The sequence below is a fragment of the Coptis chinensis genome, chromosome 1, assembly GCF_015680905.1.
Source record: "Coptis chinensis isolate HL-2020 chromosome 1, ASM1568090v1, whole genome shotgun sequence".
NCBI lineage: Eukaryota > Viridiplantae > Streptophyta > Magnoliopsida > Ranunculales > Ranunculaceae > Coptis > Coptis chinensis.
The window spans coordinates 18,205,157-18,229,304 of record NC_141456.1 but is presented as its reverse complement, the minus strand read 5'-3'; the positions used below and the strand labels follow the sequence as shown (position 1 = coordinate 18,229,304).

General features: G+C 37.2%; 4 protein-coding genes across 4 annotated transcripts; 2 read left to right on the top strand and 2 right to left on the bottom strand.

Annotated features, from left to right (window-relative positions):
* Window positions 1–3,348: 3,348 nt before the first annotated feature.
* On the bottom strand, window positions 3,349–4,437 carry LOC147522642 (uncharacterized). Its single transcript, XM_086568171.1, has one exon. The coding sequence runs from the start codon at window positions 4,435–4,437 to the stop codon at window positions 3,349–3,351; it is 1,089 nt and encodes a 362-aa protein (XP_086424297.1).
* A 5,589-nt stretch (window positions 4,438–10,026) lies between these two features.
* Window positions 10,027–12,144, top strand: LOC147522641 (uncharacterized protein At5g39865-like). The gene has a single exon (XM_086594576.1). The coding sequence runs from the start codon at window positions 10,563–10,565 to the stop codon at window positions 11,898–11,900; it is 1,338 nt and encodes a 445-aa protein (XP_086450702.1). The 5' UTR covers window positions 10,027–10,562; the 3' UTR covers window positions 11,901–12,144.
* Window positions 12,145–15,793: 3,649 nt separating this feature from the next.
* Window positions 15,794–20,672, bottom strand: LOC147522640 (RNA-binding (RRM/RBD/RNP motifs) family protein). Its single transcript, XM_086594575.1, has 5 exons — window positions 20,534–20,672; window positions 19,873–20,026; window positions 17,779–17,854; window positions 17,119–17,232; window positions 15,794–16,528 (listed from the first exon to the last, which is right to left on the bottom strand). The coding sequence occupies exons 2-5, from the start codon at window positions 19,986–19,988 to the stop codon at window positions 16,109–16,111; spliced, it is 726 nt and encodes a 241-aa protein (XP_086450701.1). The 5' UTR covers window positions 19,989–20,026; window positions 20,534–20,672; the 3' UTR covers window positions 15,794–16,108.
* Window positions 20,673–22,757: 2,085 nt separating this feature from the next.
* On the top strand, window positions 22,758–23,702 carry LOC147522639 (uncharacterized). Its single transcript, XM_086568164.1, has one exon. The coding sequence runs from the start codon at window positions 22,758–22,760 to the stop codon at window positions 23,700–23,702; it is 945 nt and encodes a 314-aa protein (XP_086424290.1).
* The last annotated feature ends 446 nt before the right edge of the window (window positions 23,703–24,148 follow it).

The window sequence follows — 24,148 nt, the reverse complement described above, 5'->3', positions numbered from 1 at the left end:
TTCCCCTACCTTCTGAGCCCTGAATCTTATGACTGCTGCTCCAGCTATATCCCCTTCACTATTGCTTGCTTTGCTCCAGCTCCAGCCCACCCTGTATTCCTGTTGAATGATGCATCAAATCTAATCACAATACTATCATTTGGAATTTCAAGAAACATATTATCCATAAAGTCATTGACATAATTAATAGAATCTCGAGGGTTTGAGAAAGCTTCTCTGAATGCAGCAAAGCACTTGTCTGCCAACCCTTTGCTCTGTCTGATGATACGGTCCCTATTTGCCTTCCTACTTTCAAATTTGACCTCATTTCTAGATCTCTATATGTGCTGGAGCAGGTACATGATGTGAGTCCCAGCTAGGGGTGGGCAATGGGCCGGGTCAGGCTAGCCATGCTCTAAACATTTAAAGCCCTTCAAATAAAGTCGGCCCGCCCCTAAAGTCGATAGGGTCGGTTGGCCGGTCACAAGTCTAAACCTCAAGCCTTACCCTACCCCTAAGCCCTCTTTAAAGGCTTTAGGCGGGGCTTTAGGGCCGGGACCTATATATATTTTTTTTTTTTTACATCATCAGGTTTTAAAACTCATTTATATTACAAAAATACAATAATCTACAAACTCAAAGTCCAACCAATCTAGTAATAATCATGTATAAGTCCAAAAATTTAAAATGCACATCCACAATCTAATGAACTCAAGTACATCGAGAGTTCGAATTTGTTCTTCCTTGTACTTAAACCTCACTAAAATTACATTTTAAATTGAAATACATAGACAAATAATTATATTATCATTTTAAAGGAAGAAGTAATAGATATAAAGAAGAAACATAATAGTTTTGGTTAAGGGTCATGGAAGTTGTTAAACTATTTGTAATACCATAAATTATTTCTATAATAGATTCAAACAAATATAATATTACCTTTTTTCTAATTTAAAAGTGATTCAAGCTTTGTATATAGAAATGAAAATATTGGCTTTTGAACAAGTGATGGAGAAAGGTTTGAGATTACAAATGTCATTTTTCTAACAAAGGTTGTTTTTTGGTTTCTATGTTACAAATGTCTGCTCTGTATTTTGCTTTAATGGTGTGGAAAGAAATCTTTAGTTTTAAACTTGGCTTGGATGTGAATAAAAATATAATTTATAAGAAATAAGTGAGAAAAGAAATTGAGAATAATAAGTTATGGACTTTGACTTGATGATCAAAAGAATAAAGTCTTATTTTTTATTAGGCTAGTGCTCATTGTTCTTCATGGCTGTTAAGTTGACAAGTTTTTGTTATATAAGACAAGTTATTGGAAGTATCCTTGGGTGTAAGTGATAAATTACAAAGGACAATGTTATTTTAATTGAAAATATTTAACAAAGAGTTGGACAATTATGGTATGTGTATTTATAGTGAAAGTGTGAAACATGGCCGGTTAGGGCTTGGTTAGGGTCAGGCTAATGAGGGCTGAATTAGGGTTGGGCCTATGTTTTAGAATCTTAGCCCTAGCCCCTAGAAGAAGGCATTAGGGGCCGGGCCCCTAAACTCTGTGAGGGCTTTAGTTGTGAGGGCTTTATAGGGCTTAGGGTCGGGTCGGTCAGGGCCGGGTTAGGGTCGTTAGGGCCAAATTCCCACCCCTAGTCCCAGCCAAACATAATTCCCTATTCTTACTGTGACACCAAGACAGGAACAAGTCTAGTCTCTCCCTCAAGCTTTGGTTCTGCTGGAAGAGATTGATTCGTAGTCCCACTTGCGAGCTAAACCATACTGCTTTAGTCTAGTCATAGGTGAATAATAAATGCTCAGATGTTTCAAGTTCTCTATAGCAAAAAGGGCATGTGAAGTCCCCTTTCATATTCCTTTCAACCAGCCTGTCTCCCAGGGGCAGCACATACATGTAAACTTTCCATATAAATATCTACATATAGGAAGGTAGATGAGTTGCCCAAAGCTGTTTAATAGCTTTGTAGTTCATACTAGAGCTTTGCCCTATGTCAGTGTTCTTATTTTTTAGAAACTCATATGCCAATTTGACTGAAAGCTTCCCTAACCTTTCCATAGCCCATATCATTTTATCAGCTGAGGCAGAAGTAGGTCTAACAACTATCTCCTGCATCAACTGACTTATGTAAGGGTGGAAGTGGTAGTTAAGTTTGGCTGAATCCCAGCCACTCCCATCTGGAAAAAATAGGTCTAACACATGGAGATTGGATAGAGAGTCATCCACCACACCCAATTCTTCATGAGTCACAGGCTTATTTAGACACTTAAACCATGGATCCTTCAGAATGGAGATGGTGGTTCCCTTTCCTATTCTCCAAATCAGCCCCCCACTAATGGAGTTAAAAGTTTTATGTATGCCATTCTAGAAATAGGAAGCTTGGTCAGGTGGTTTTTCTACATCTCCTATCCATTTCTTGCCATAGATGCTAAACATGGTTATAGTCCACAGAGACCATCCTATCTTCACACCATGCAACTCTTCCTTGAGCTCAGCTCTAGCAATCATCCTAGAGAGGGCCTCAGAGACCAAAATGAACAGATATGGGGATAGGGGATCCCCTTGTCTCAGCCCTCTCTCAGGGATAATCCTCTCTAGAGGAGAGGCATTAAGCATGGCTTGGAATGATACTGTGGATAAACATTGATGAATCATGCTCCTCCACTTATTGATAAACCCAAGTTGCTCAAAAATGTTATCTACAAAGGCCCATTCCACCCTGTCATAGGCCTTAGCCATATCCATCTTAAGGGTACACCAGCCCTAACTCTTTGACTTCATATTTTTCATGTTATGAAACACCTCACAAGCAAGACCTACATTGTCCCCAATGCTTCTTCCTTTGATGAAAGCCCCTTGAAAAGGAGACACAATCCTATTCATAAGACCTTTTAGCCTATTTGCAAGAATTTTGATACAATTTTGTATCCAAAGTTGCATAAGCTGATAGGTCAAAATTTGGAAGTATGGTCAGGATTAACCACCTTAGGAATCAAGGCAATGTAGGTCTCATTGAACTGAAGGTTGAGATAACCATTAGTAAAGAAGTCCTGTACAAAGAAAATCACAAAGGGTCCCACAATGTCCCAACATTTCTTGTAAAACACTAATTTAAACCCATCAGGACCAAGGGATTTTAGACTGCCCATCTTATTAACCACCTTCCAAATATCCTCCTTGTTAGGAACACTAGTGAGGAGCTCATTTTCCCTCATTTTCCCTCTCACTCACAATACTTTGAAACAGGTTCATAATCTAATCATCCCTTTTAGGTCGATCAGAAGTGAATATCTCAGTAAAGTAGTGATTAAGAGAAATGCCCACATCAGTTCTACCTTCTCTCCAGTTAACATCTTCATCCTTTATCTTATCAATTTTATTTTTTCTCCTTCTATATATAGTGGAGAGATGATAGAACTTGGTGTTTTTCCCCCATCTTTGATCCAGTCAGTGGAGGATTTTTGTTTCCAAAACTCCTCCTCCTTATTATACCATCCCAGCAGAGTGTCTTTCAGCTCATTTGCTTTATTATAATTCTCTATGGAGAAATGTTTAGCCAAGACTCTATCCAACTCCTTATGAGTAGCCTTAATGTTCGTAAAGATGTTACCAAACACAAATTTATTCCATATAGAAAAATCATTCCTGGTTTTATTAAGCTTATGGATAAGATTACTGTCAGGGAGATCATGTGTTATGGTATTCCAAGCATTCTCATTCACAAGTCTACAAATATCATCAGTAAGCCACATATTAAAGAACTTGAAAGGTCTAGGGTTTTTCTCCTCCTTATTGTCCAGATTGATAATTAAGGAAATATGATCAGATGAGGCATTAGTAACAGTTTGTACAAGGGCATGTGGGAACAGAGCTATCCACTCAGGAGAGGCTAGAGCTCTGTCCAACCTCTTAAGCACATGATCACCAGGTCTCCGATTATTACTCCAGGTGAACTTTGGGCCTTTAAAACCCAAGTTCACCAAGCCAAGATCATTAATCATGCTATTAAACTCATGCATACTTTTTGTAATAATACTTCTCCCTCCAATCTTCTCATTTAAATGAGTTATAGCATTGAAGTCACCAAACAAACACCATGGTCCAGGAATAAGAGGGGCTAATCCCCTTAATTCATTCCAAACTTTATTCCTATTATGGGCAGCTGGTTCACCAAACACAAAGGAAAAGAACCAAGCCTCTGAACTAAAATAATTAGTAATTTTACCTGTGACTTGATTGCGATAAGCCCCAAGAATTTCCATATCCACTCCTTCTTTCCAGAGCATGGCCAGACCTCCACTTAGACCTTGAGCTAGAACCGCAAAATGACCACTAAGCTTGAGCTTCTTACTAAGACTCCCAATACTCTCCTTACTAGCTTTTGTTTCCGCTAAACAAACTATATCTACATTAAATCTACCCATCAGGTCCTTTAGTTGTTGAACTGCCATGGTGGTGCCTATCCTCCGATAATTCTAGGCGTGAATTGTCATGGATACTAAGGCAACTGTGATGGGACAACTGCCGCGAACCCTGGAGGAGAAGATATACCTCCACTGTAAGGAACCCCCATGTTATATTATTCATCAAACCTCTATTGCAACTCTGGATTGCTTTGTCCTACATACTCTTGATCCCTCTTACCTTCTAACCTTGTAGAGTGCTACGATCCACAGTAGAGTCATTCATAGCCAAAGGGTGTTGGTTGGTACTCTGGATTTTCCTTATCTGCTTCATAACCCACCATTTCATTTTGGCTCTGATTTTCCTTCTCATTTTCAAGCTCATTTTCAAGCTCATCTTCATTATCTGAGTAGTATACCTCCATTGGTGCCTGATACTCACCATTCATTTCTTCTGATACTCCAGATTCATTAGATGTTGTATCATTTGTTCCTTCCGATTCTGTTGGGGTTGGATTAGTAGTTGTATCTATTTCAATGTGCTCCTCTGAAGAAGTGGATGCTGCTGAATCACTCGAAAGATGCACTATGTGGGCATTCAGTGGTATCAACAAGTGCCCTTTCCCTTGACTCCTCATTTCAGCTGCCATTTGTTTGGCTCTCTTTGAGCGTTGTTCCACTACCCGTTTGCTTCTTCTGACCCATCCATCTCCCCCATTCATCACCATCTCTCCTTCCTTTTCGTAACTGAGCTCAAGTTTCCTTTTCTCCTTTCTTTGAGACGCCTCTCCTTGCTCCCTTTTTTCTCTTTCCAGTCTTGCTTTGATCTCAGATTTGGAACCTTTATCTCTTCCACCTCGAGAATCCATGATTTTAAACCCTCTTCCACGTGTAGCCTTATTGTGGAAGAGATCTTTATGATTTGCTTGGTTCTCTCGTTATGATGCCTGGTGGACTGGTTCAGTACTTGTGTGGCTCGAGACACCATTCTTCGAGCCTGATATTGCTTTTGTGGTTGATGGATAATTACTCTGGTTTGTAGGCCGGTCACACCTTCTAGCAACATCTGACCTACTAGGACAACACGTGTCATCCATCCCCTTTACCTGATTAGATTTGTTAGGGATGTCCGAATATATATTTGGACTAGCATGATAGGCCTCCATCTCATTGTCCCAAGACTTACCAAACATTGCTAAGCCCAACTCCTCACTGGTGTCCACCATAACAAGGTCTAGGCCCAACTGATTTGCTGTTGGGCTTTGTTGTGTCTCCCGCCCATGTTGGCCTTCTTGCCCTAGCCCCTATGTCTCCTCTTCTGAGCCCTGGGCCTGAGGCCCAGTATCTTGTTCATCATTTGGGCTTGACTATTCTATACCAGTGACCGTTTGAAATCTTACCGTTGGAGTAGCCGTTGTATCTGTTGTTGTAGGCCCTGCTTCAGACCCCACCTCTATGTCCTTGTTCCTGTCTTTGCTCTTCCCTGGGTCAGCTGACATGGACCCGACCCATTTGTTCTGTTTAGTTTGTGCAAAAGTTTTCCGGCCACCAATCACCCAACTCGTTCTTTTCGGCGCCAGAGTTTCTTCAAATCTAAGCTTTGAAGGATGCCAGCTATTATAAGGGATTGTTTGCCAGAAAAAGCAGCCCCATTGTAGAACTTATTTGCTTTCATCTGACTAGTAAAATTTGGTTTAATATCCTTAAAAGTACCTCCACATTTTATCAGATCATATCGGTGTTGGTTGACGTATTCTACAGGCAAGTTGGTTGTGACCAATGACACCGCAGAAGTAGTAGAACACCTCTAACTTTTCATACTTGAGTCTTACCACTAGCTCTTCTCCTGTCTTGAGTTTGATCTATTGGTCCTTTTGCAACCTTTCCTTAACATTCATTTCTACTCGAACACGAGCTACTGGTTGGTTGAATTCAAGAGGACAAGATAAATCAATTTCCTTGACCATCCCTAATTCCGCTCCAATTTTCTAGATATTTGCTTTGTTAATCCTTTCCTTTGGGAGATTCCATATTTGAACCCAGAACTTAACGAATTCAAATTGGTATTCTTCCAACCTCCTACCTCTAATCCATTCCTTAACCGAGAAAATGTGACCTTCCAACATCCAAGGTCCATTGTTAAGCACATGTTTACATTCCTGTATCTTTTCAAAGCTGATTTTAACATGGTCTCTGTCTAGACGCTCAAGCGTTATTCTGCCTTTTGTTTGCCATATTCTATGTATATCTTCTCCAACTTCCTCCAGCTGTAAAGGATATCCACCATACAGTTTCCCGACCAGAGTGAGCTCCTCATTACCAGTTTCTTCTATATTGATACAGTTTATCTCTATTATCTGATTCTTCTTTCCAAAGAACAGGTTTTTCATATTCTGTTGTAGTGCCTCAATCTGGTTGGTAGTGCTACTGGCTTCTTTCTGAGCTATCTCTATCTTTGTGGATCCTCGCATAGTTCCCATCTCAGCTGGGTTCTGGCCTACTACAAACCAAATGAAACAGGGCACCTAAGCCCAACAATAGCCTGATGGTTGAACAAAACTAACGGTAAAAGATGAGGGGGATGTAGGTGGGAGTGGGTGGAGGGGGGGTTATGCCCAGCTATGTAAACTAGCAGAGAAGAAGAAGAGAAGAAGATAGAAAAGCGCTGCTATGACCCGCAGGAGAGGTTCACAGATTCCTTAGGTAAAGTACAATGAAGAAAGTAGAGTTGTAAATAGTAATTAACTAATTATAAGTTTACCGAAAAGCTAGTGTGTGCAGGGTATACCCATGCGCAGGCATCTGGGCTACTCATATAGGCAGGGGATTCGTGTGTATTGCAACAAAGAAGTACTGTCAATGGCTCTCATTCCTGCGCACACATACATCATGATGCACCCTAGATGCCCTCATAAGTTTATAACCAAGGCCCAAAATATCGAATGCGGTGAATATTTTGATGTACCCAAAAACCGATATATATCGGATATATTGAAAATATCAGAGATATCTATTTTTTTGTTGACCAGTCAAAATTTTGTTTTGTATGTCGATATATTGAAAATATCGTCGATTATATCAGAAATATCGTCAATATATTGGTTAAAGTCAACAATATCGGTCAAAGTCAACAATTTATATCGGATATATCGTATATATCGGTCGATATATATCGTTATATCGGAAATTACGATATATATCAGGAAAAAAAAGGTTCAATATTTGGTTGAGATATATCAAATATATCTATGTCGGTGCACCAAAAAAACGATATATATCGGTGATATTTTGGGCCTTGATTATAACATCCCTGCCTCTTATGTGAATTGGGATGTGCAATCCTTTGACCTACAAATTCATGTGTATATTACTATGAGCACCAGCTCTGAGTTTTGGGTGGCCCTAGGCAAGCTCCTAAAAATGGGCCCTTGTCTCCCAAAAAAAAAAAAAAAGCCATTTTTATTATTATTTATAATCACTACAAGTCTATTTTAAACATTTATGCCAAAGACATATACTTATATATATAACTATTTAACAAGTGAAAATTTTAACTAATTCAGTTACAAAACAAGGAAAATAAAAAAGTGAAACTAGGTGGAGAATGTACTTTCTATTTGTTTGAACATTTACAATTCAAGTAATTTTGAATTTGAGATAATACCTTGAAAATATTTAACAATAAAAATTGTGGCGAGTGGTGTATGTAATCGCTATATTTCGATTTTCGGCTAAGCTAACAAATTATAGTGGTCGTTTTTTCTTTTTTGAGCAAACCCCAACGAATGGTCGCAAAAAGAATTGAAGGAGATGAGTGTTTTATGTTTCTGTTGAGTGTTGAGGCTTAGTTTGTGGGCTTGATGTTAATTAGGCCAAACATGTTATTTTGTAAACAAAAAATAAAAATAAAATAGTGGGTTAGTGGGTAGTGAGCATGATTCAATTCGGGGCCCTTAGTTTTTGCAACAAGTGAGGGCCCTAAGCAGTGCCTTTGCTGACTATGGGTCAAAGCTGCCCATGATTACTATATTAGCATATATATATTCCTTGCCATAGAAATTCCATCCTAATTTCTCATATAAGGAATTGTAACAAAAGTTGTGTTCAACCTTGAAAAATTACCTTTTTTGTGATATCATTGATAGAATAGATAAATTTTTTGATTTTGAAATTGCCATCGAAGTAAAGATAAACCAAACTTATAGATTTTGCCACAGTCATATATAGTTCAAGATTTTGGAATCTCCGAAATTCCAACAAATCTAAAAACTGGAATTTCGGCCCTTATTCCGCTATATTTCGAGCACATTATGAAAATTATGTTTTTTCAACACTTTTGATATGGAATTCCAAATTTCTCAAAAATCGAAATATTAAACGAAATTCCAAAAATTCCGTTGAAATCACGAACTATGGCCACAGTGCAGTTTAGAAAATGATAGATGAAGCCAAATTATTATTATTATTATTATTATTGGTAACTAGATGAATCCAAATTCTAAACAATTTATGCATCAAATTATAAGATTATTAAGTATTAACCATTAGGCTAAGGAAATTTTAGTATAATAATTATCATCTGAATTTTTTTAATAGTGTATTAGGTCCAGTTACATTTGCTTCCTTTTTCTAATTCTGGTACAGGCGTGGAAAGCTTCAAGTTGTTAAATTTGAGCAATATTTTCCGATCTCAAGTTGCCTGCTTCATAATCATAGTTCAAGATTTCGGAGAGTATTCGGCTATATTTTGAAAATCTCAATATTTCAACCTTTAACATATAATTTCGAATTTTTTAAAAACCGAAATATTTGGTGAAATTTCTAGATTCCGCTCGAAATCAGTAACTATATATATGTTCATAATTCAATTAGTGGTTATGGGAAACTGGATTGCGAGATTAGTGTTAACCGTTCCTCGTAGTTCCAATGATTTAACGATTTGAATAAAAGAATAAAAGGAAAAAAAAAAAAAATATAGTTTTTGAATGTTTGGTTTACACTTTACAGAACAGGATGGAGCATTTTAAGGAATTTTAGAGCATAATTAATTTACCATTTTACGAAATGTTTTGTTTAATGCCAAATTAATTAGAACTTAAGCCTGTTTGATGGATGACAAATCTACTTTGGAAAAGTAATTGATAAAAACATACAACTGCGCTGGATGTATTCACATTAATCAAACTCATCTTTAAATCAGCTCAAACAGTAAATAGCTGCATTTCTCGATTTTTTTTCTGTCTATCGGCATGTTTTTCTATTTTATTTAATAGAAAAAATAGAGGAAAAGTAAAAACTATGCGAATGAAGATGCAAAACATTCAACATTCACTATGACTCTGTAAACTGTATACACAAATCTTATGATTTGCTCAGTTTAAAACTTTATTTGGCAAACTTTATTTTTTGTGATCTCTTGACTCTTGTGTGTTTCATGCCGACATGTTTGTCAGCAATTTTGAAAATTCCAGAGGATCCATGGGTGGAGTTCACGTTTAAGAGTCAAAAATTGATAATTCAGTTAGTCGACCAATGCATTAGTGAAACTCACAAAGACTTCAAAAGTCAAAACGACCTCTTCACGTCCAAGTGGCTATCAATACACCTAAGTCATTCACCTCATTTTAAAAAATAAAAAGAACGTACTTAATAAATTCGAAAAAAAAAAAGGGAAAGCCGGAGATCAAAATTGATAATAATAAGAAGAGAAACCTTCCCCCTAAATAGCTGAGAGAGTTCATTTCTTAAGCGTATCTCCATTTATGGTTTTATGGAGAGGACGGTTTGAGCTTCCTCATTTATTATCCATCCAACTTTGATATCTACATCGTGTCTACACCAAAAAAGACACTTCTCGTCTTTTCTAGCTCTTCTTTCCTTGATTATCACTTTTCCTTCTCTTCTCTAACCAAAGTTTTGTTCTAGTACTATATATCCCGTCCCACTATTTGATTGCCAACACAAGGTGAGGTAGTTTGTTATTTAGTTGAAGGTTAATTAATTGTCCAAAAATGGGATTATTCCTTCTGTTTTCATAGACGTTTCAAGGAGCAATAGATATCCTCTAACTACTTCATCTTTCTGTTTGATTCTGAGCTGTTTTTTCTATATACACCAACCTCTCATTTCTTGTTTAAATTCTTTGTTTCATTTCTTTCCTATTGGAATCTGTCATGGGGTGTGCTAGTTCAAAGGAAACGCGTTGTAAACATTGTCAAACACCATATTCTCCTCTAGCTAGAAGTTACTCAGTTCCGGTTCATCATCCAGCGCTTCGTAAAGGCGATAGCTACCATGTCGTTGCGCTTACTTCTTCGACATTGGGCTCTATCCCGCTCGATGCAATTGATCAGATTCATTTCAATGACAGGACAATTATTACCACCGACAACAATAACAAGAGTGACAGCAATAATGATTATATTGGGGGCATGAAAAGCGAGGATTTCATGACAGAAGTTCTACAAGCGAAGAATTGGTCTAATATGATTGAGGAAAAAATTCCGAAAGTCATCCCAAGGACGCCAATTAGAACGCCGCCTGGTGAACCGGAGACGATTAATACATGGGAAATGATGGAAGGCCTTGATGAGTATAGCCCGCTCCGTCTTGCTAATATCCTTGATCGGTCGTTCTCTTTTCATGCTGTTTCGAGTAAGGGTCCTACTGATCATTTGGAGTTACATAAGGAAAATGGTATTGATTCGCCTACTCTTGTTCCTTCCAAATTGAAAGTACAAGAGAATGGTACAGAGTCGCCGAAGCCAGAGTGGCTACAGATGGTGGACAATGATCCAAATTCAAATTTGAGTACGTTTATATCCGAATTTGATCCTGAGATTGTATCCCAATTCAGAAAAGCACTTGAAGAGATTTCCCCAGTTGCCGCAGTCCATCTTAAATCACCCGAACGCGAGAAAATACCCTTCTCCAGAGATTTATCAAAGGAATTTGTAGACACTAAGAAGGTGGATGATGATATAATCACGCTGACAAATTGCCCGCCGTGTGGTGAAGACAAAGTGGTGATTTATTTCACAAGCCTTAGAGGGGTGAGGAAGACGTACGAGGATTGCTGCCAAGTCCGGGTTATATTCAAAGGCTTTACCATTCGAATCGACGAAAGAGATGTGTCCATGCATTATGGTTTCAGAGAGGAGCTGAAAGAGTTATTAGGGGAGAGTGGGAATAGTGGTGCATTGCCGAGGATATTTGTGAAAGGTAAATACATTGGTGGAGTAGAGGAAATAAAGCAGTTACATGAGGATGGAAAGCTTGAGAAGTTGGTTGAAGGTTGTGTATTGGTGGAAGAAGGTAATGGTTGTGGGGCTTGTGAGTTGTGTGGTGATATCAGATTTGTTCCGTGTGATAGATGTTCAGGGAGCTGTAAAATCTATTGTGAAGATGATGTTGATGATGAGTATGAGGGAGAAGATAGTGTTGGAGAATTCCAAAGGTGCCCTGATTGTAATGAGAATGGGATCATAAGGTGTCCTGTTTGTTGTTATTAATTAGTGGAGCTTGGATTGCCGTTTGCTAGAACAATCTCTTTCGGATAGAAATTCTAAAGACGTAAGTTTGGTTGTTTGTTGTACAGTTATAGTATTTCAATGATATAGGAAGTAATAATTCAAAGAAAGATTACACAGTTTATTCTGCTCCCAATTTTTGATAACAAGTGTGTTCAATATCTTGTGAATAAACAACAAGGATATGAAGACTGATTCAAATGAATAAGATTTGCTATTGTTTTCATATGAATAAGCTTAATCTGTTAGGTTCTTGCTGGCACTCTTCTATCTACATTCTTCTTCTTCTAATTTGAAGAACATAGTATGTTTGAAATTTGATGTTTACTACGCCTAGCTAGGGTAAATGCTATGGCTATGGCATTAAATTTGACTAGGAAGAATCTATAACAAATCAATATATGTAGGGAACTAGAGGAAAGAAAAATGGAACAGGTTTTGAAGTTTAAGAAAATCATGAAAAGTGTCCTACTTCAAGCTTCAAGTTTCTTGACTAAGAAAATGATGAAAATTGCCCTGCTTTCTATAGCCTGCTGAAACCATAATCGACCCAATAAAATTGTTTTCCATTTCTCGGGCTTAAACAATGCAATTATGCAAAAGATTGCATAGCAGTTGTGTCTAACTATATATATATATATTAGGACTAATCTTTAGTGTGTCCCATGTCTTTACAGAACTCTCTCTCTTTAAGTCTTGGCAAGATGCCTGAGTTGACCAATTAAGCATTTAAAAGTGAATTTGATTTCAAAATCACCAACAAGAATCCAAGCCCTCAATATTTTGTAAAACGGATTTTCGCTCACATTTCATTCTTATGTGTCTCTTGTCTACATTATAGTAGGTATGTTTGTCATTGTTCAAATCTCACATCATCATCTTTGTAATTTTTTCCACCTTCTGCGCATTTGCTTTTTTGGCTTCGCCGTTCTTTCTCCGCCGAGTGAATAAATTATTTTGTCAATAAAGTATATTGCCGTATAAAGAACACCGAATTCACGGACTTGGACCCGTGAATGTACTGGTCCCCGAAGATTGACTTCACAGAAAAATCACTTTTCTCTTCTAGAATCTGTAACAGTGGTCTTTGTCTTCTTGTTTTAAAATCTAGTGAGCATAAATGTCCTTTGGCACGTATAGAAGATTAGAATGTGAACAAACGAAAAATAGGATATTGTAGAGGTCTATGGCCTAGTAGAATCTTCTTTGAGTAGAGTCAATCAATCATTAGAAGAATGCTAGAGCAATAACTTTGATGGTTACAATTGTAGGATTACTTCATTATCACTTCATGAATGGACACTTTTGAAGAAATGAGGTTTCTTGGGATTGGATTCTGTTCTAAGGATAACTTGGCAGAATTGAAGAATAAATTGTATCCTGGTAGTTGAAATGGAATGCTTAGGACTTTTAAGAGATATTAAGAAATGAAGACTGCTAGCCTACATTATGAAATACACTTCGTAATTTGCATACCTTTTAAGGATACTAGCGTGTATGCAACTCTCAAAGTGTTTTGCGTGCTAGCATTCATATAAGCGATCATCATCATATTCAGATACAGTTTTACATTATTTTTCCAAACTAAGTATACTATAGTAGACTATTGTCCATACTTTTGATTTTTGAATCAATAGAGAGAGAGAGGAGATGAGGTAACTTCCATAGTGTGTAAACTGTAAAGTTATAAAAAGTTGTATGAGAGAGATATGCTGCTTAATTCCTGGTTAATTATTGCACAACGTAAAGGATTTTAACCTCCGACGTTATTAACTATTCTTTAATGATCCAAACCAATCCACAGAGAGTTCTATTCAAACCACTAGATCTTACTTCAAAAGTTGAGCAGACAAAAGCTAAAAGCGCTCCACTCAGTAGCTCGACTCTCTTTCAGTCTTTTTAGAACACTTTTTAGTTAGGGATCGCTTGTCCCAACTTCTGACGGTCCACTATCATAATTGCCGAAGGCCATGACCCACAAGGCCAGACTGACTAACCCTAATTGCAAAGCACCAGTGACATTCTCTTTAAAAGTATGCTTAAATTCCAAGTAATTTTTTTCTAAGGGCATCTCCAATGGAGAGTGGAAAAATCCACCTCGACATAGGCGCTATTAGGATTATACACTCTAGAAAAATCTCAAATACATAAAGTGTATATTTACTATTTGTGGCTATTCCAATGGTAGGTGGAGGCAAATGTGTAAAAATAGATAGCAACCGACTTAAACTGTCACAGCCCATTCAAAATAATGTAAAATAACAAATTTGGTCCGTCGCAAAAACTTAAAACAAATAGTGGTCCACTTTCAAACGTCATTCAAAGCAACGTCCGTGTTTTTAACAGTTTTAAATCACTGAGCGACGGACTTAGACCGTCGCAAACATAAAAATAAAGCTTCAAACGTGTGTTGAAGTGACGTCCGAGTTTTTAAGTTAGTCAGACGTTATTTTAAGTGACGTCCGGGCTTTTTATTAACTAATAGCGAGAGGGGGAATTCCCCACCCTCTCTATTAGCTAATATACACTATTACCTACGGTATAGAACCCCCATTGGAGAGAGTTTTTTTATATTTGGAGTGTAAAATTTCCACTCTATACGATTTACACCCCCATTGGAGATGTCCTAAAGTCTATAGCTGCACTTAGGAGTTGGGATTATGGAAAGCATTTCTTCTTATACTTGCACTCCTCATTTGGATTCTAATTACGTACAAATGCACAATCTACAAGACATGCTCGGATCCTAGTTAGCAAATTGGATTCGGTTTGTTGTAATTTCCCTAGGAGCCTAAAATATCGTAAAGCAACATTAGAAGTAGTCATAAACATGTCACTATAGCCATAAAAGTTTGCAGAAATTAGATGGGCATGTGAGAATGGGACCATTTAAAACAGAAGTGGGCATTCACTAAGAGGCAGAAGATGATGTAGAGAAATGTTCATGCATATGGACTGAACTCACGTAATTGAAGGAAATTGATGCCCGACCTCACATCCTGACCTGCCAACCACGCTAAACAATTAAGAACGTGACGAGTGTGATTGACCACACAGTCCATCTGAATTTAATGATTAAATGACCACAACTTCTCTTCAAGTATTTTATGATGAATGACAAGTACAAAAATGGGTAACAAATGGTTAAAAATCGAATGTAGTCTTTTCTCTCGTTCAGGCCGGTACCTGGAACCATTTTCAGAGAAATGAATTTTATCCATACAGTGATGAGTATAAGACTACCTGGTACTGGCTGGTAGGCACAACTTTCAGGATATTGCCGATCTTACGCAGTTCCTCCCTATCAAATATAATGACCTTGATAGTTTGCGAAGTTGGTCCTCGCTATCAGCAATCCTTCATGTGGGGACATATCTGATGCCCACTGCCCAGGACTCCAAATACATGGAAATTCCGGTGAAAAGAAAACAACTCGCTATGGGGACTAATAATGAAGTCATTCTATTACACAAAATGTAATATAATTATTTGGATGGTTCCTAGGAACTGTGACCTTTAGTAGATCATCATCCAAGTATCCAACGTCAATGCCTCAAATTTTACGGCTTAACAAGCTATGTACCTCGTTAAAGTAACTTGTTGCTGAAACTTGAAACCAACTTCAAAAATTATGAGAGAAAATGTACTTTGACCAAAGCTCAAGTGAGTTCGTAATTGACCATGTGGTTGGAGTCTTCTTGGTAAATGTCTCTTAAGAAAAGAAAAAATGCAAGCACACACGCAGAGTTAATCATCTAAATCCGTTTTGTCCCATATATATATTAAGTTTACTTTTCACATCACTTCCTTGTCCTAACAGTTGATGCTTACCTTCATCTTATATTCTTAACAAAGAGAAGGATCCTGCAGCCTAATTAGTTAATTGACCAAGTATTATTAATCAACAAGATTCTATCGTAGGTAACAAGATTCTATCTAATAGGTAACATTTACAAAACACCAGAAGATGGAACTCAGTAGCATGAACTTATTTCAGCTGGACCACAATGGATACCCAGCTTGTCCATAACAACACAAGGTACACTATAATCTAGACAAACCTAATATTTCACTTTTATATGTACCCGAAATAAGTATGAATACACAGCTAGCAATCCTAGCATCACTTTGTGTGTTAAATGCCATAACGTAGATATATACAACATCAAGAAGGTACCAGAGGGGGTGCTTCAATTTTTACTGCCATGACTACCTAAATCAGCTGCTGCTTTAGCTGCTTTATTGAGAGCATCAGACACCCAAAGAGCCCCCATAGAAAAGTAGCTACTATTGATCACAGAGTTTGCAGCCGCCACAGCTGTTCTTCCTGTTGCAGATACAGCTGACTTAGTGGTCTCTGATACTCCGTATTTCTCATCAACTGACATAACAGCTCCAACACCCGCAGATATCTTATCAGTGAACCCTATTCTCTTGCTCATTTCGGAAACCTTCTCTGCTGCAGTAGCCGAGACCTGATGGGACTCATCCAAAGCTTTGGCCTTGCTCAGTGCATCCTTACCAAGTACATATCCCTTTGATAGCATTGATTTAACAACTTCCACCGCTTCTCCAGCTGTAGGAATGGAGGGATTCCCATTTACGCCATGCTATAAGACCAAAACGTTCCAAACAGATGACCCAATTTGAAAGGAAAGCAACTTTTAGTGCGACAATAGTCACCATGCAAAAAATATATACACTCTACAATAAATGCATCACATCCAGAGGGGTAAATAATGGTCCACAAACAGCTAGAAAGCATTGTAGTGCACATGAAGGGCAGACAGCATAGCACTAAACAAAGAGAACATAGAGGTAAAGTAACCTATATCAACCAGTAGTCCGAACTCTGGATACGAGTAGTACACCAAAACCAATAATGATTGAAATTCCTAATATATAGACAGTAACTTTCTTCCTTTAGTATCTATTAATCATCAAGATTTTGAGAGTAGGCCACAATAGGAAAACAAAGGATAATGTACTCCCCATATCACATAGCCAATTACAGACACGAAAATGACTAGACAAGATTTACGCATTGCAAGCCTCAATATCGACATTTACAATCTTTTCACATTTTTCAGGTAACCCAAACTTTTAAGCTTTCACGTAGTGGATGCATTCATCTCCCCGACTTAAAGAAAACTGAAGACCTAAAAATTCATTAGACTCAACACACAAAGAAATTGCTTACCGATGAACTGGTTTCTTCTTCAATTTTCCATGAAGACCTGTTCCAAATATCAAATTCATCTTCATACTGCCCCCAGCGTGTTATGCATATGCGTTGATCTATAATAGTAGCTCCCTGAGATAGGAAAAATCTAGCACATTTACAAATTTTAACTGCTAAAAGGAGTCGAAAATATAGCCAGACACTTCAAACAGATCAAAATTACCAGACTTGAACAGATATATTTAGGAAATATGAGGGAAACAACAATGTAATTCTAAACGGTAACTTTATGTCATCTTTTTATAACTTTACTGCTCATTATGTATTGAATAGTCCAAACCACAAAGCCGATACAAGTGGGGGCAAAGCTTGCAAGGTTCCATAATTCTAGACTCGTAAATTCCAATACAAAAAAATAATAATAATAATAATAATAATAAATAAATAAAATAAAAAAATAAATCTTAGCAAGCTTTAGTAAAATAATCGATTTTTGCATTTTAGATGCTTCACATGAACAATCTCATTTCTACACTTATACTGAGCCAAATTGCAGTTTCTAGGGACTGAAGATATAACAAGTACAGACAATTAGGGATGCAAGGTATGTCAACTCAACAAGCTTTAAACATATTCATAACAAACAACATTAGCCTACAGTCTACACTAAGAACTTACACTAAGCAAGACAGCATTTTCCAGGGCATAAGCATCTTTGAATGTTACATAGGCTGTACAAGCATACTCTCCAGATCTGTTTATAAGATAAAACTTTTTTCAAAGATCAGAAAAAAATATCTAACGGCATATTGCAAAAAATTTAAGAAATCCACATAGAATTTCTACTAAAGGAAGCATTAGGCAGAATTAGAAACTCAACAGTAGCTCAATCAAGGAGAGACAGCTGAATAATAAAGATTGAAACTTTATAAATGCCGCATAATTGAGTTTAAAACGGATTAGGATTTAGTGGAAGGGGAGATCAATTTGTTTTTGGCAATCTTGAAGGCGGGGTTTTGGTGGTGGTGGAATGGCGGCAACTGGAGATGGAGGATAAAGAATCCTAAAACTAAGGTGCTTTTGAAGATGCTGGTAGGTAAAAGATTGTGATGTGCTCTTCACAATGTGGCCCCGGACAAAGAGACCAGGGGTCCAATAAGCAAGGCCTAAAAAAATATTAAGAACAACTTCCAGCATTCACAATTCAGACATCTTACAAATCTCCTTGCAATTTCTAGTTTTCAAAATCAGATTTATACGTAGTCATTCTTCGATGATACAAACCTACCGTAAGTAATTAATCAGTTAAACCAACTGAAATCAACTAGTATATAAACAAGTTGCGCATAAATTCGGTCACAAAACACACCATGGAACAAGCTTTTTGGCCTCCCTGGTGCATCTTTGTCTATCGCTTGATGGATCCACAAACCTTACATGCTTACTGGTTTCCACCTTTCCAGAACACAAATTCAGCCATCAAGGATAACCCTTGAATGGGTGATGGCTTCTAACTACGATATAGAGGGCATGAATACGCCTAAATAGGTATAAAAAATCACTTGACATTGTCCTAAAAAATTTATCCCAGATCCAAAGATTCAATTTCCTAATAAAATCAAAAGAAGCATACCAAAAATTGTGGTTTCAAGTGATTCCATAGAGCCACAAGCAGAACACAGCACGCCAAGCTATGTTGCATGGAATCTTTGCGAAATAGCAGCGCACGACCAGTTTTTTGTAGAATTCTGATACGAGAGAGACTTGTGTGTGGCACCACTTTTAACTTTTTTTGTATGGGATAATCTTTTGTCATGTATTAGGTACCTTTCAAATTAAGAATACTTCATACTCATAGCAAGTAATACGATAGATTTATGTCTTCTTTTTTACAAAAAACACTGGATATGGACTAGAAGATACTCTAAAAACATATTTTCTGAAATATACGAAAACAAAATATACTCTAAAATAGCATGTGGTTTTTTCCTTTATCCTTTATTTTATTTTGTGGGGGAGGGGGGGAGGGGGGGAGAAGGGGATGGATGGATTTCTATTTGACATCTCTAAGGTTGAAGTACGCCAAACTACACAAACCATAATATTTGAAGCTGTGAGCTATTTTGGTACCACCGATACTGATGCAGAACAAACAGAGATTTAGAAAAAAAGATGTGAAGATCTTTAAAAGAGGGAATAGATTTAAGGAAAAAGAAGATTGAATAGAAGAATTGTAGAAGTTGAAGGAGAAAAATATAATAGGTTTTGGAGATTTAATAGTTTGATAATTGAATACCTGAACTAAACTACAATGGCCTCTTTATATAGATAAACCATACTTGATAACCAATAAACCTAAACTTCTAAATCTAATTAAACTCTAAATAAAATATCAAATATCAAATACTCCAAATTCCTAATAAGTAATAATTCTAATTTGAAAATAATTATCTTAGCACAAGCAGAAAGAATTCTGGTAAGAAAGAGGGGCTAGTCATCCTACATCAGATACCATGAAAAACAGTAAAACACTAGATAGCAGATTAGCAGGTACTCAAAGGAAATACGAAAAAATAGGATAGTTCATCTTGGTAGCAGAGCTGATGAGTGGTGATCCAAGGAAAACATGGAAAAATCAGATCAGAACTGAAGTGTTGTAATTAAGATCCATTACTTTACATTCAAAGAAAAGAAAAGATGCATGACACAAATAAGGAATAATATAAATTCAACAACGGATCAGTAATCTAAGTTTATATCCATGGATTATACCTGACAATTTCAACATGTTCGATGCTTCCAGAGAAAGCAAAAAAATCATCCACATCCTTCTCTGTAGCATTTGGGGACAACCCAGTCACCTCTGCAGCATACCCAGTGGGGCTCATGCTTTCAATAACAGTCTTGGACGGATGGTAATAATACCCTGATAGAGCGTGAAAAAGAGACAACTAAGCATATAGTCCTATAGTATATGATGGTAGCTCTTTATAATGAAAAATAAAAAGATGAAAACAAGACTTATATAACAAAAATAATAGTCACTAACATTCATGTGGACATTGATACACAAGATCGTGTCATTTGAGCCCTCGTACAAACTCTTACAAAACAGGGCCAAAAGAACGTAGTAGCAATATTTATAAAAAAAAAAACTAGCCTAAAGTGTCTTCCAACACCACCACTTGATAATAACCAAATGTCAATCAAAGTATTTAACTTTGTTACCTTAGTCTTTCCTTCTCAATTGATAACATGAAAGATTCTACCTTTTTCCGAATTCACAATAGCAGTAAATAAATAACATTAAGCTAGTGTTTGATCAAACTATAACAAATGAAACACAAATAAAGAAAGAAAAAGGATACGTAGAATAAGTGTACGTCAAATTACAGAATAATAAGAAGAGATTAATTAAAGATAAAAACTTAACCTGTGGTTTTGGATCGAGAAGGAACGAAAGAAGAGTTGAGTAAAGTGGAATTAAGAGAGAGAGAAAGAGACCGTTTTTAGTTAGAAGGAAACGGATAGTGTGGTCGACTGGCTTTATGCGCACGAGTTATACATGAAGGGTGGAAGGGCACGTGAGCCACTTGACCAGGGGTTATTTGTTTTTTTTTGGGGTTATTTTGACATAGACCCCATTGGAGTGCTCATTTGATATAGACCCCCAATTTTTTGGACTTTTGTTTTGGAACCCCAATGTAACATGCGACTGGGTCACCTGGTCAGTCTTTTACTTCGTGACCAAAATACCCTTATGATGTTTTAATATTGAAAATGCCACCAACCATAATTGTAGTTTTATCACTATGGTGGAGAGACAACATGCACTTCACGTCAAATCAAATAGGTTTTATTTTTTTTTCTCTCAACTCAATTCATTTGGGGGGAAGAATGTGTGGAGTGTTTTCTCTCATCCACAATAAAGGAGGGGACTTTATGCTCTATTAACTCCAATCGAAGTGGTTTTTTTTTTTTTTTTTTTGGATTTGTTGTAGTAGAAAGAAAAATGGTGATTAACTTTAATCAAACATTTTCAAAGTACCAAAAGGTAAAACTTTTATTGGTTTCGTTGTATATTACGTTCGTTTATGAAGAAAGTAAGTCGTTTTTTGTTTTTTTTTTTTCAAAAAACTTGTTTTGGTGGCCTAAGGGTTTTTTTTTTTTTTTTTTTTTTTATAGATAATGGTTTCTTATGAAAAAAGAGATTTTGTGATACATTATGGGGGTCGGTTTGAAAGGGCTACACTAAGTGATGGAACTGGGGATTTTTTTGATAAAATGCGTTAATGGCAAAACCACTAAACTGCTTATCGTTGATGGTGACTGTGTTCGTTTTCTCGATTTTGTTAGTTATGTAGCTACCTCGGTGTCATGCCCTTCTGATGCATTTTTAAAGATAGTTTATCCGTTGGGTGAGGTTACAATAACTTGTTCAAGTGACGAAGATGTCATGTTGATGTGGAAAGATCTTGAGGTTGATCCGTATGGATTTTCACACATATTTGCTGGTTGGGATGGTGTGGAGATTATACCAACCCCTTGTGCTTTGCCACCTCCTAGATCTATAGTGGTAGTTGACGATGATGAGATCCCGATAATTGTAGTTGAAGATGATGATTTTCCGATAGTGGCAATTGAAGAAGCTAGCAACAAAAAGAGAATGAGAGAGACTAGTGTTGAGTCGGCTGTTGAACTCATTTTGGACTCTACACCTCAGCATCGAAGGGGTAGTTGGGTTAAAATGGAAGAGGTTAACATTAGTAACATCGAGGCAGAAGAAGAGTATCACAGCAATAACTCCTCCGAAGGTGAGTTTGTCCCACCTCAAGGTGGAGGTTTCTTAAAAGATGCAGACAATGTTTTTGCTAATGAAGATAATGACAATGAAGACACTAGATTAAATGCAGAAAATGTTTTACAAGTTGGGATGCAATGGCCAACCATTTTAGCATGCAGAAAGTTTTTGAAGAATTATTGCATAAAAAACAAGTTTGTTATTACATATGTCAAAACTGAGCGTTATAGAATCGGGTGAAGTGTAAGGCTGATGGTTGTCCTTGGTTTGCTAATTTTAAAAGGTTAGCTTATAATAAACACACAATTGAATGCAAGAAAATGTGTGGTGACTGTTTCGCCCCCCACCTACGTGGCAAACGTCCATTACTAAGGGTCTTTATTTTATTCATTTAATCGACAGGGATAAAGCCCAATTTGCAATACCATGGATCAATGTACAGGCCCATTAACTCATGTGTCTAAGGCTGAACCTTAGCCACATGGTTTGCCACTAATGTACATTGATTTATGTCCAGATTCATTTCTTATCAAAGAGATAATTATCAGTTGAAAGTTATAGTCTATCACAATTGCTTAAGCTACAAGATTACTTAAGCTACAAGGACTCTCTACTCTACCTATATAAATACCAAACTATTTTTCATTCAGAACTACGTTCTTGAGACTTGATCCCATTGATAATTTGGGTACGTAGGCAACCGCAAGGTACAGTCTCATCATTCCCCCGATCACCATTATTTTTCTAAATTACTTTTCTACGTTCTTCATCTCTTTTATCAACACTTGATGTTTTGATCATATCTGGTCGAAACAGTGACCATGTATGTACTGCCGATGAAAACAACAAAAATCCAATGGCTGATTGCAATTGGATAATGGAAGTTGTGGAAGATGGAATCAAGAATCATCAAAAGTCATACAAGCCATTTGACATTCAAGAAGATTTGTGGTGGAGTTTTGGTGTGAAGGTTAGTTATTGGAGTGCATGGCATGCAAGAGCTAAGGCACTCCAGAGCTTGTTTGGGAGTTATGAAGATAGCTATAATTTGGTACCCGAGCTTTGTAACCAAGTCTTGATCAGTAACCCTGGGTCCATTGCAAAATATTGTAGAAGTGACGATAGTCGTTTCTTGGGTTTGTGTGTTGTTTTTAAAGCCTCATTGGATGGATTTGTTAATGCTTGCAGACCCATTATTGGGTTAAATGGCTGCTTTTTGAAAAGAAAATTTGGTGGTCAATGTCTCAGCATCATTGGGTTGGATGGTGATAATGGGTCATTCCCTATAGCTGTGTACATTTGTAGGAGTGAGAGTACTGAAAGTTGGACTTCATTTCTCGAGCATTTAGCCCCATATCTGAATATGCACCCTTTACCACTCACGATCATTTCCGACAGACAGAAAGGACTTGTGGGAGCAGTTGGAGATGTTCTACCAGAGGCCTCGCATAAGATGTGTTTTAGACACATGTATCAAAACTTTAAGAAGGAACACAAGGGTAGTCATCTGGAAAATTTAGCTTGGGACGCTGCGAGGGCATATAAATTAACAGATTTCAATAGAGCCATGGAAAAGCTTGAGGCTGAGGACAAAGATGTAAAAGCTTGGTTAGACAACGCGGAGCCTGTGCAAGCATGGGCTAGGTCACAGTTTGACCATACATCTAAGAGTGATCACATAACAAACAACTTCTCGGAATCATTCAACAAATGGATTTTGGAGTTGAGGGACAAACCGATTGTGACTTTCATTGATGGGTTGCATATTGCATTTATGAAAAACATTTATGACAGGAAATAGGTTGTAAATGAATTAGGAGAGAATGAGGTTCTTCCAAGGGTGAAGAAGCCTATTGCCAAGTATGTCAAGTTGATTAACAATTACGTTGTTTGAGGATCATTAACTGATCATGTGTATATGGTGAGGACTCAGTATGGAACTAGGTGGGAGGTAAACTTGGTGACCAAAGAATGTAGCTGTATTAAATGGCAATTGTCAAGACTCCCTTGTGTACATGTAGTGGCTGTCTTACATCCCATGAGGTGTGATTGGGTGGGCTACAGTCATCTATATATGAGTGTCAGAGCATACAAGGAAACTTATGCTGGTTCTATCAGACCAATGGCTGATCTCAATACATGCATGCATGCAAGAATGATTGCATGTTGTTTTGGAAAGAAAATGATAGTCTTCAAAATTGTCTCGAATGTGGGGAGCCAAGGTATAAAGTTTGTGAAGGCAAGACT

What these genes read in the sequence shown, in the direction of transcription:
- LOC147522639 (XM_086568164.1), top strand. Translation starts at nt 22,758, where the DNA reads ATGGCTGATTGCAATTGGATAATGGAAGTTGTGGAAGATGGAATCAAG.
- LOC147522642 (XM_086568171.1), bottom strand. Translation starts at nt 4,437, where the DNA reads ATGGCAGTTCAACAACTAAAGGACCTGATGGGTAGATTTAATGTAGAT.
- LOC147522640 (XM_086594575.1), bottom strand. Translation starts at nt 19,988, where the DNA reads ATGAGCCCCACTGGGTATGCTGCAGAGGTGACTGGGTTGTCCCCAAAT. An exon ending in GAACATGTTGAAATTGTCAG is followed by an intron (nt 17,855 to 19,872) that starts GTATAATCCATG and finishes TCTTATAAACAG; the next exon opens with ATCTGGAGAGTATGCTTGTA. An exon ending in AAAATGCTGTCTTGCTTAGT is followed by an intron (nt 17,233 to 17,778) that starts GTAAGTTCTTAG and finishes TTCCTATCTCAG; the next exon opens with GGAGCTACTATTATAGATCA.
- LOC147522641 (XM_086594576.1), top strand. Translation starts at nt 10,563, where the DNA reads ATGGGGTGTGCTAGTTCAAAGGAAACGCGTTGTAAACATTGTCAAACA.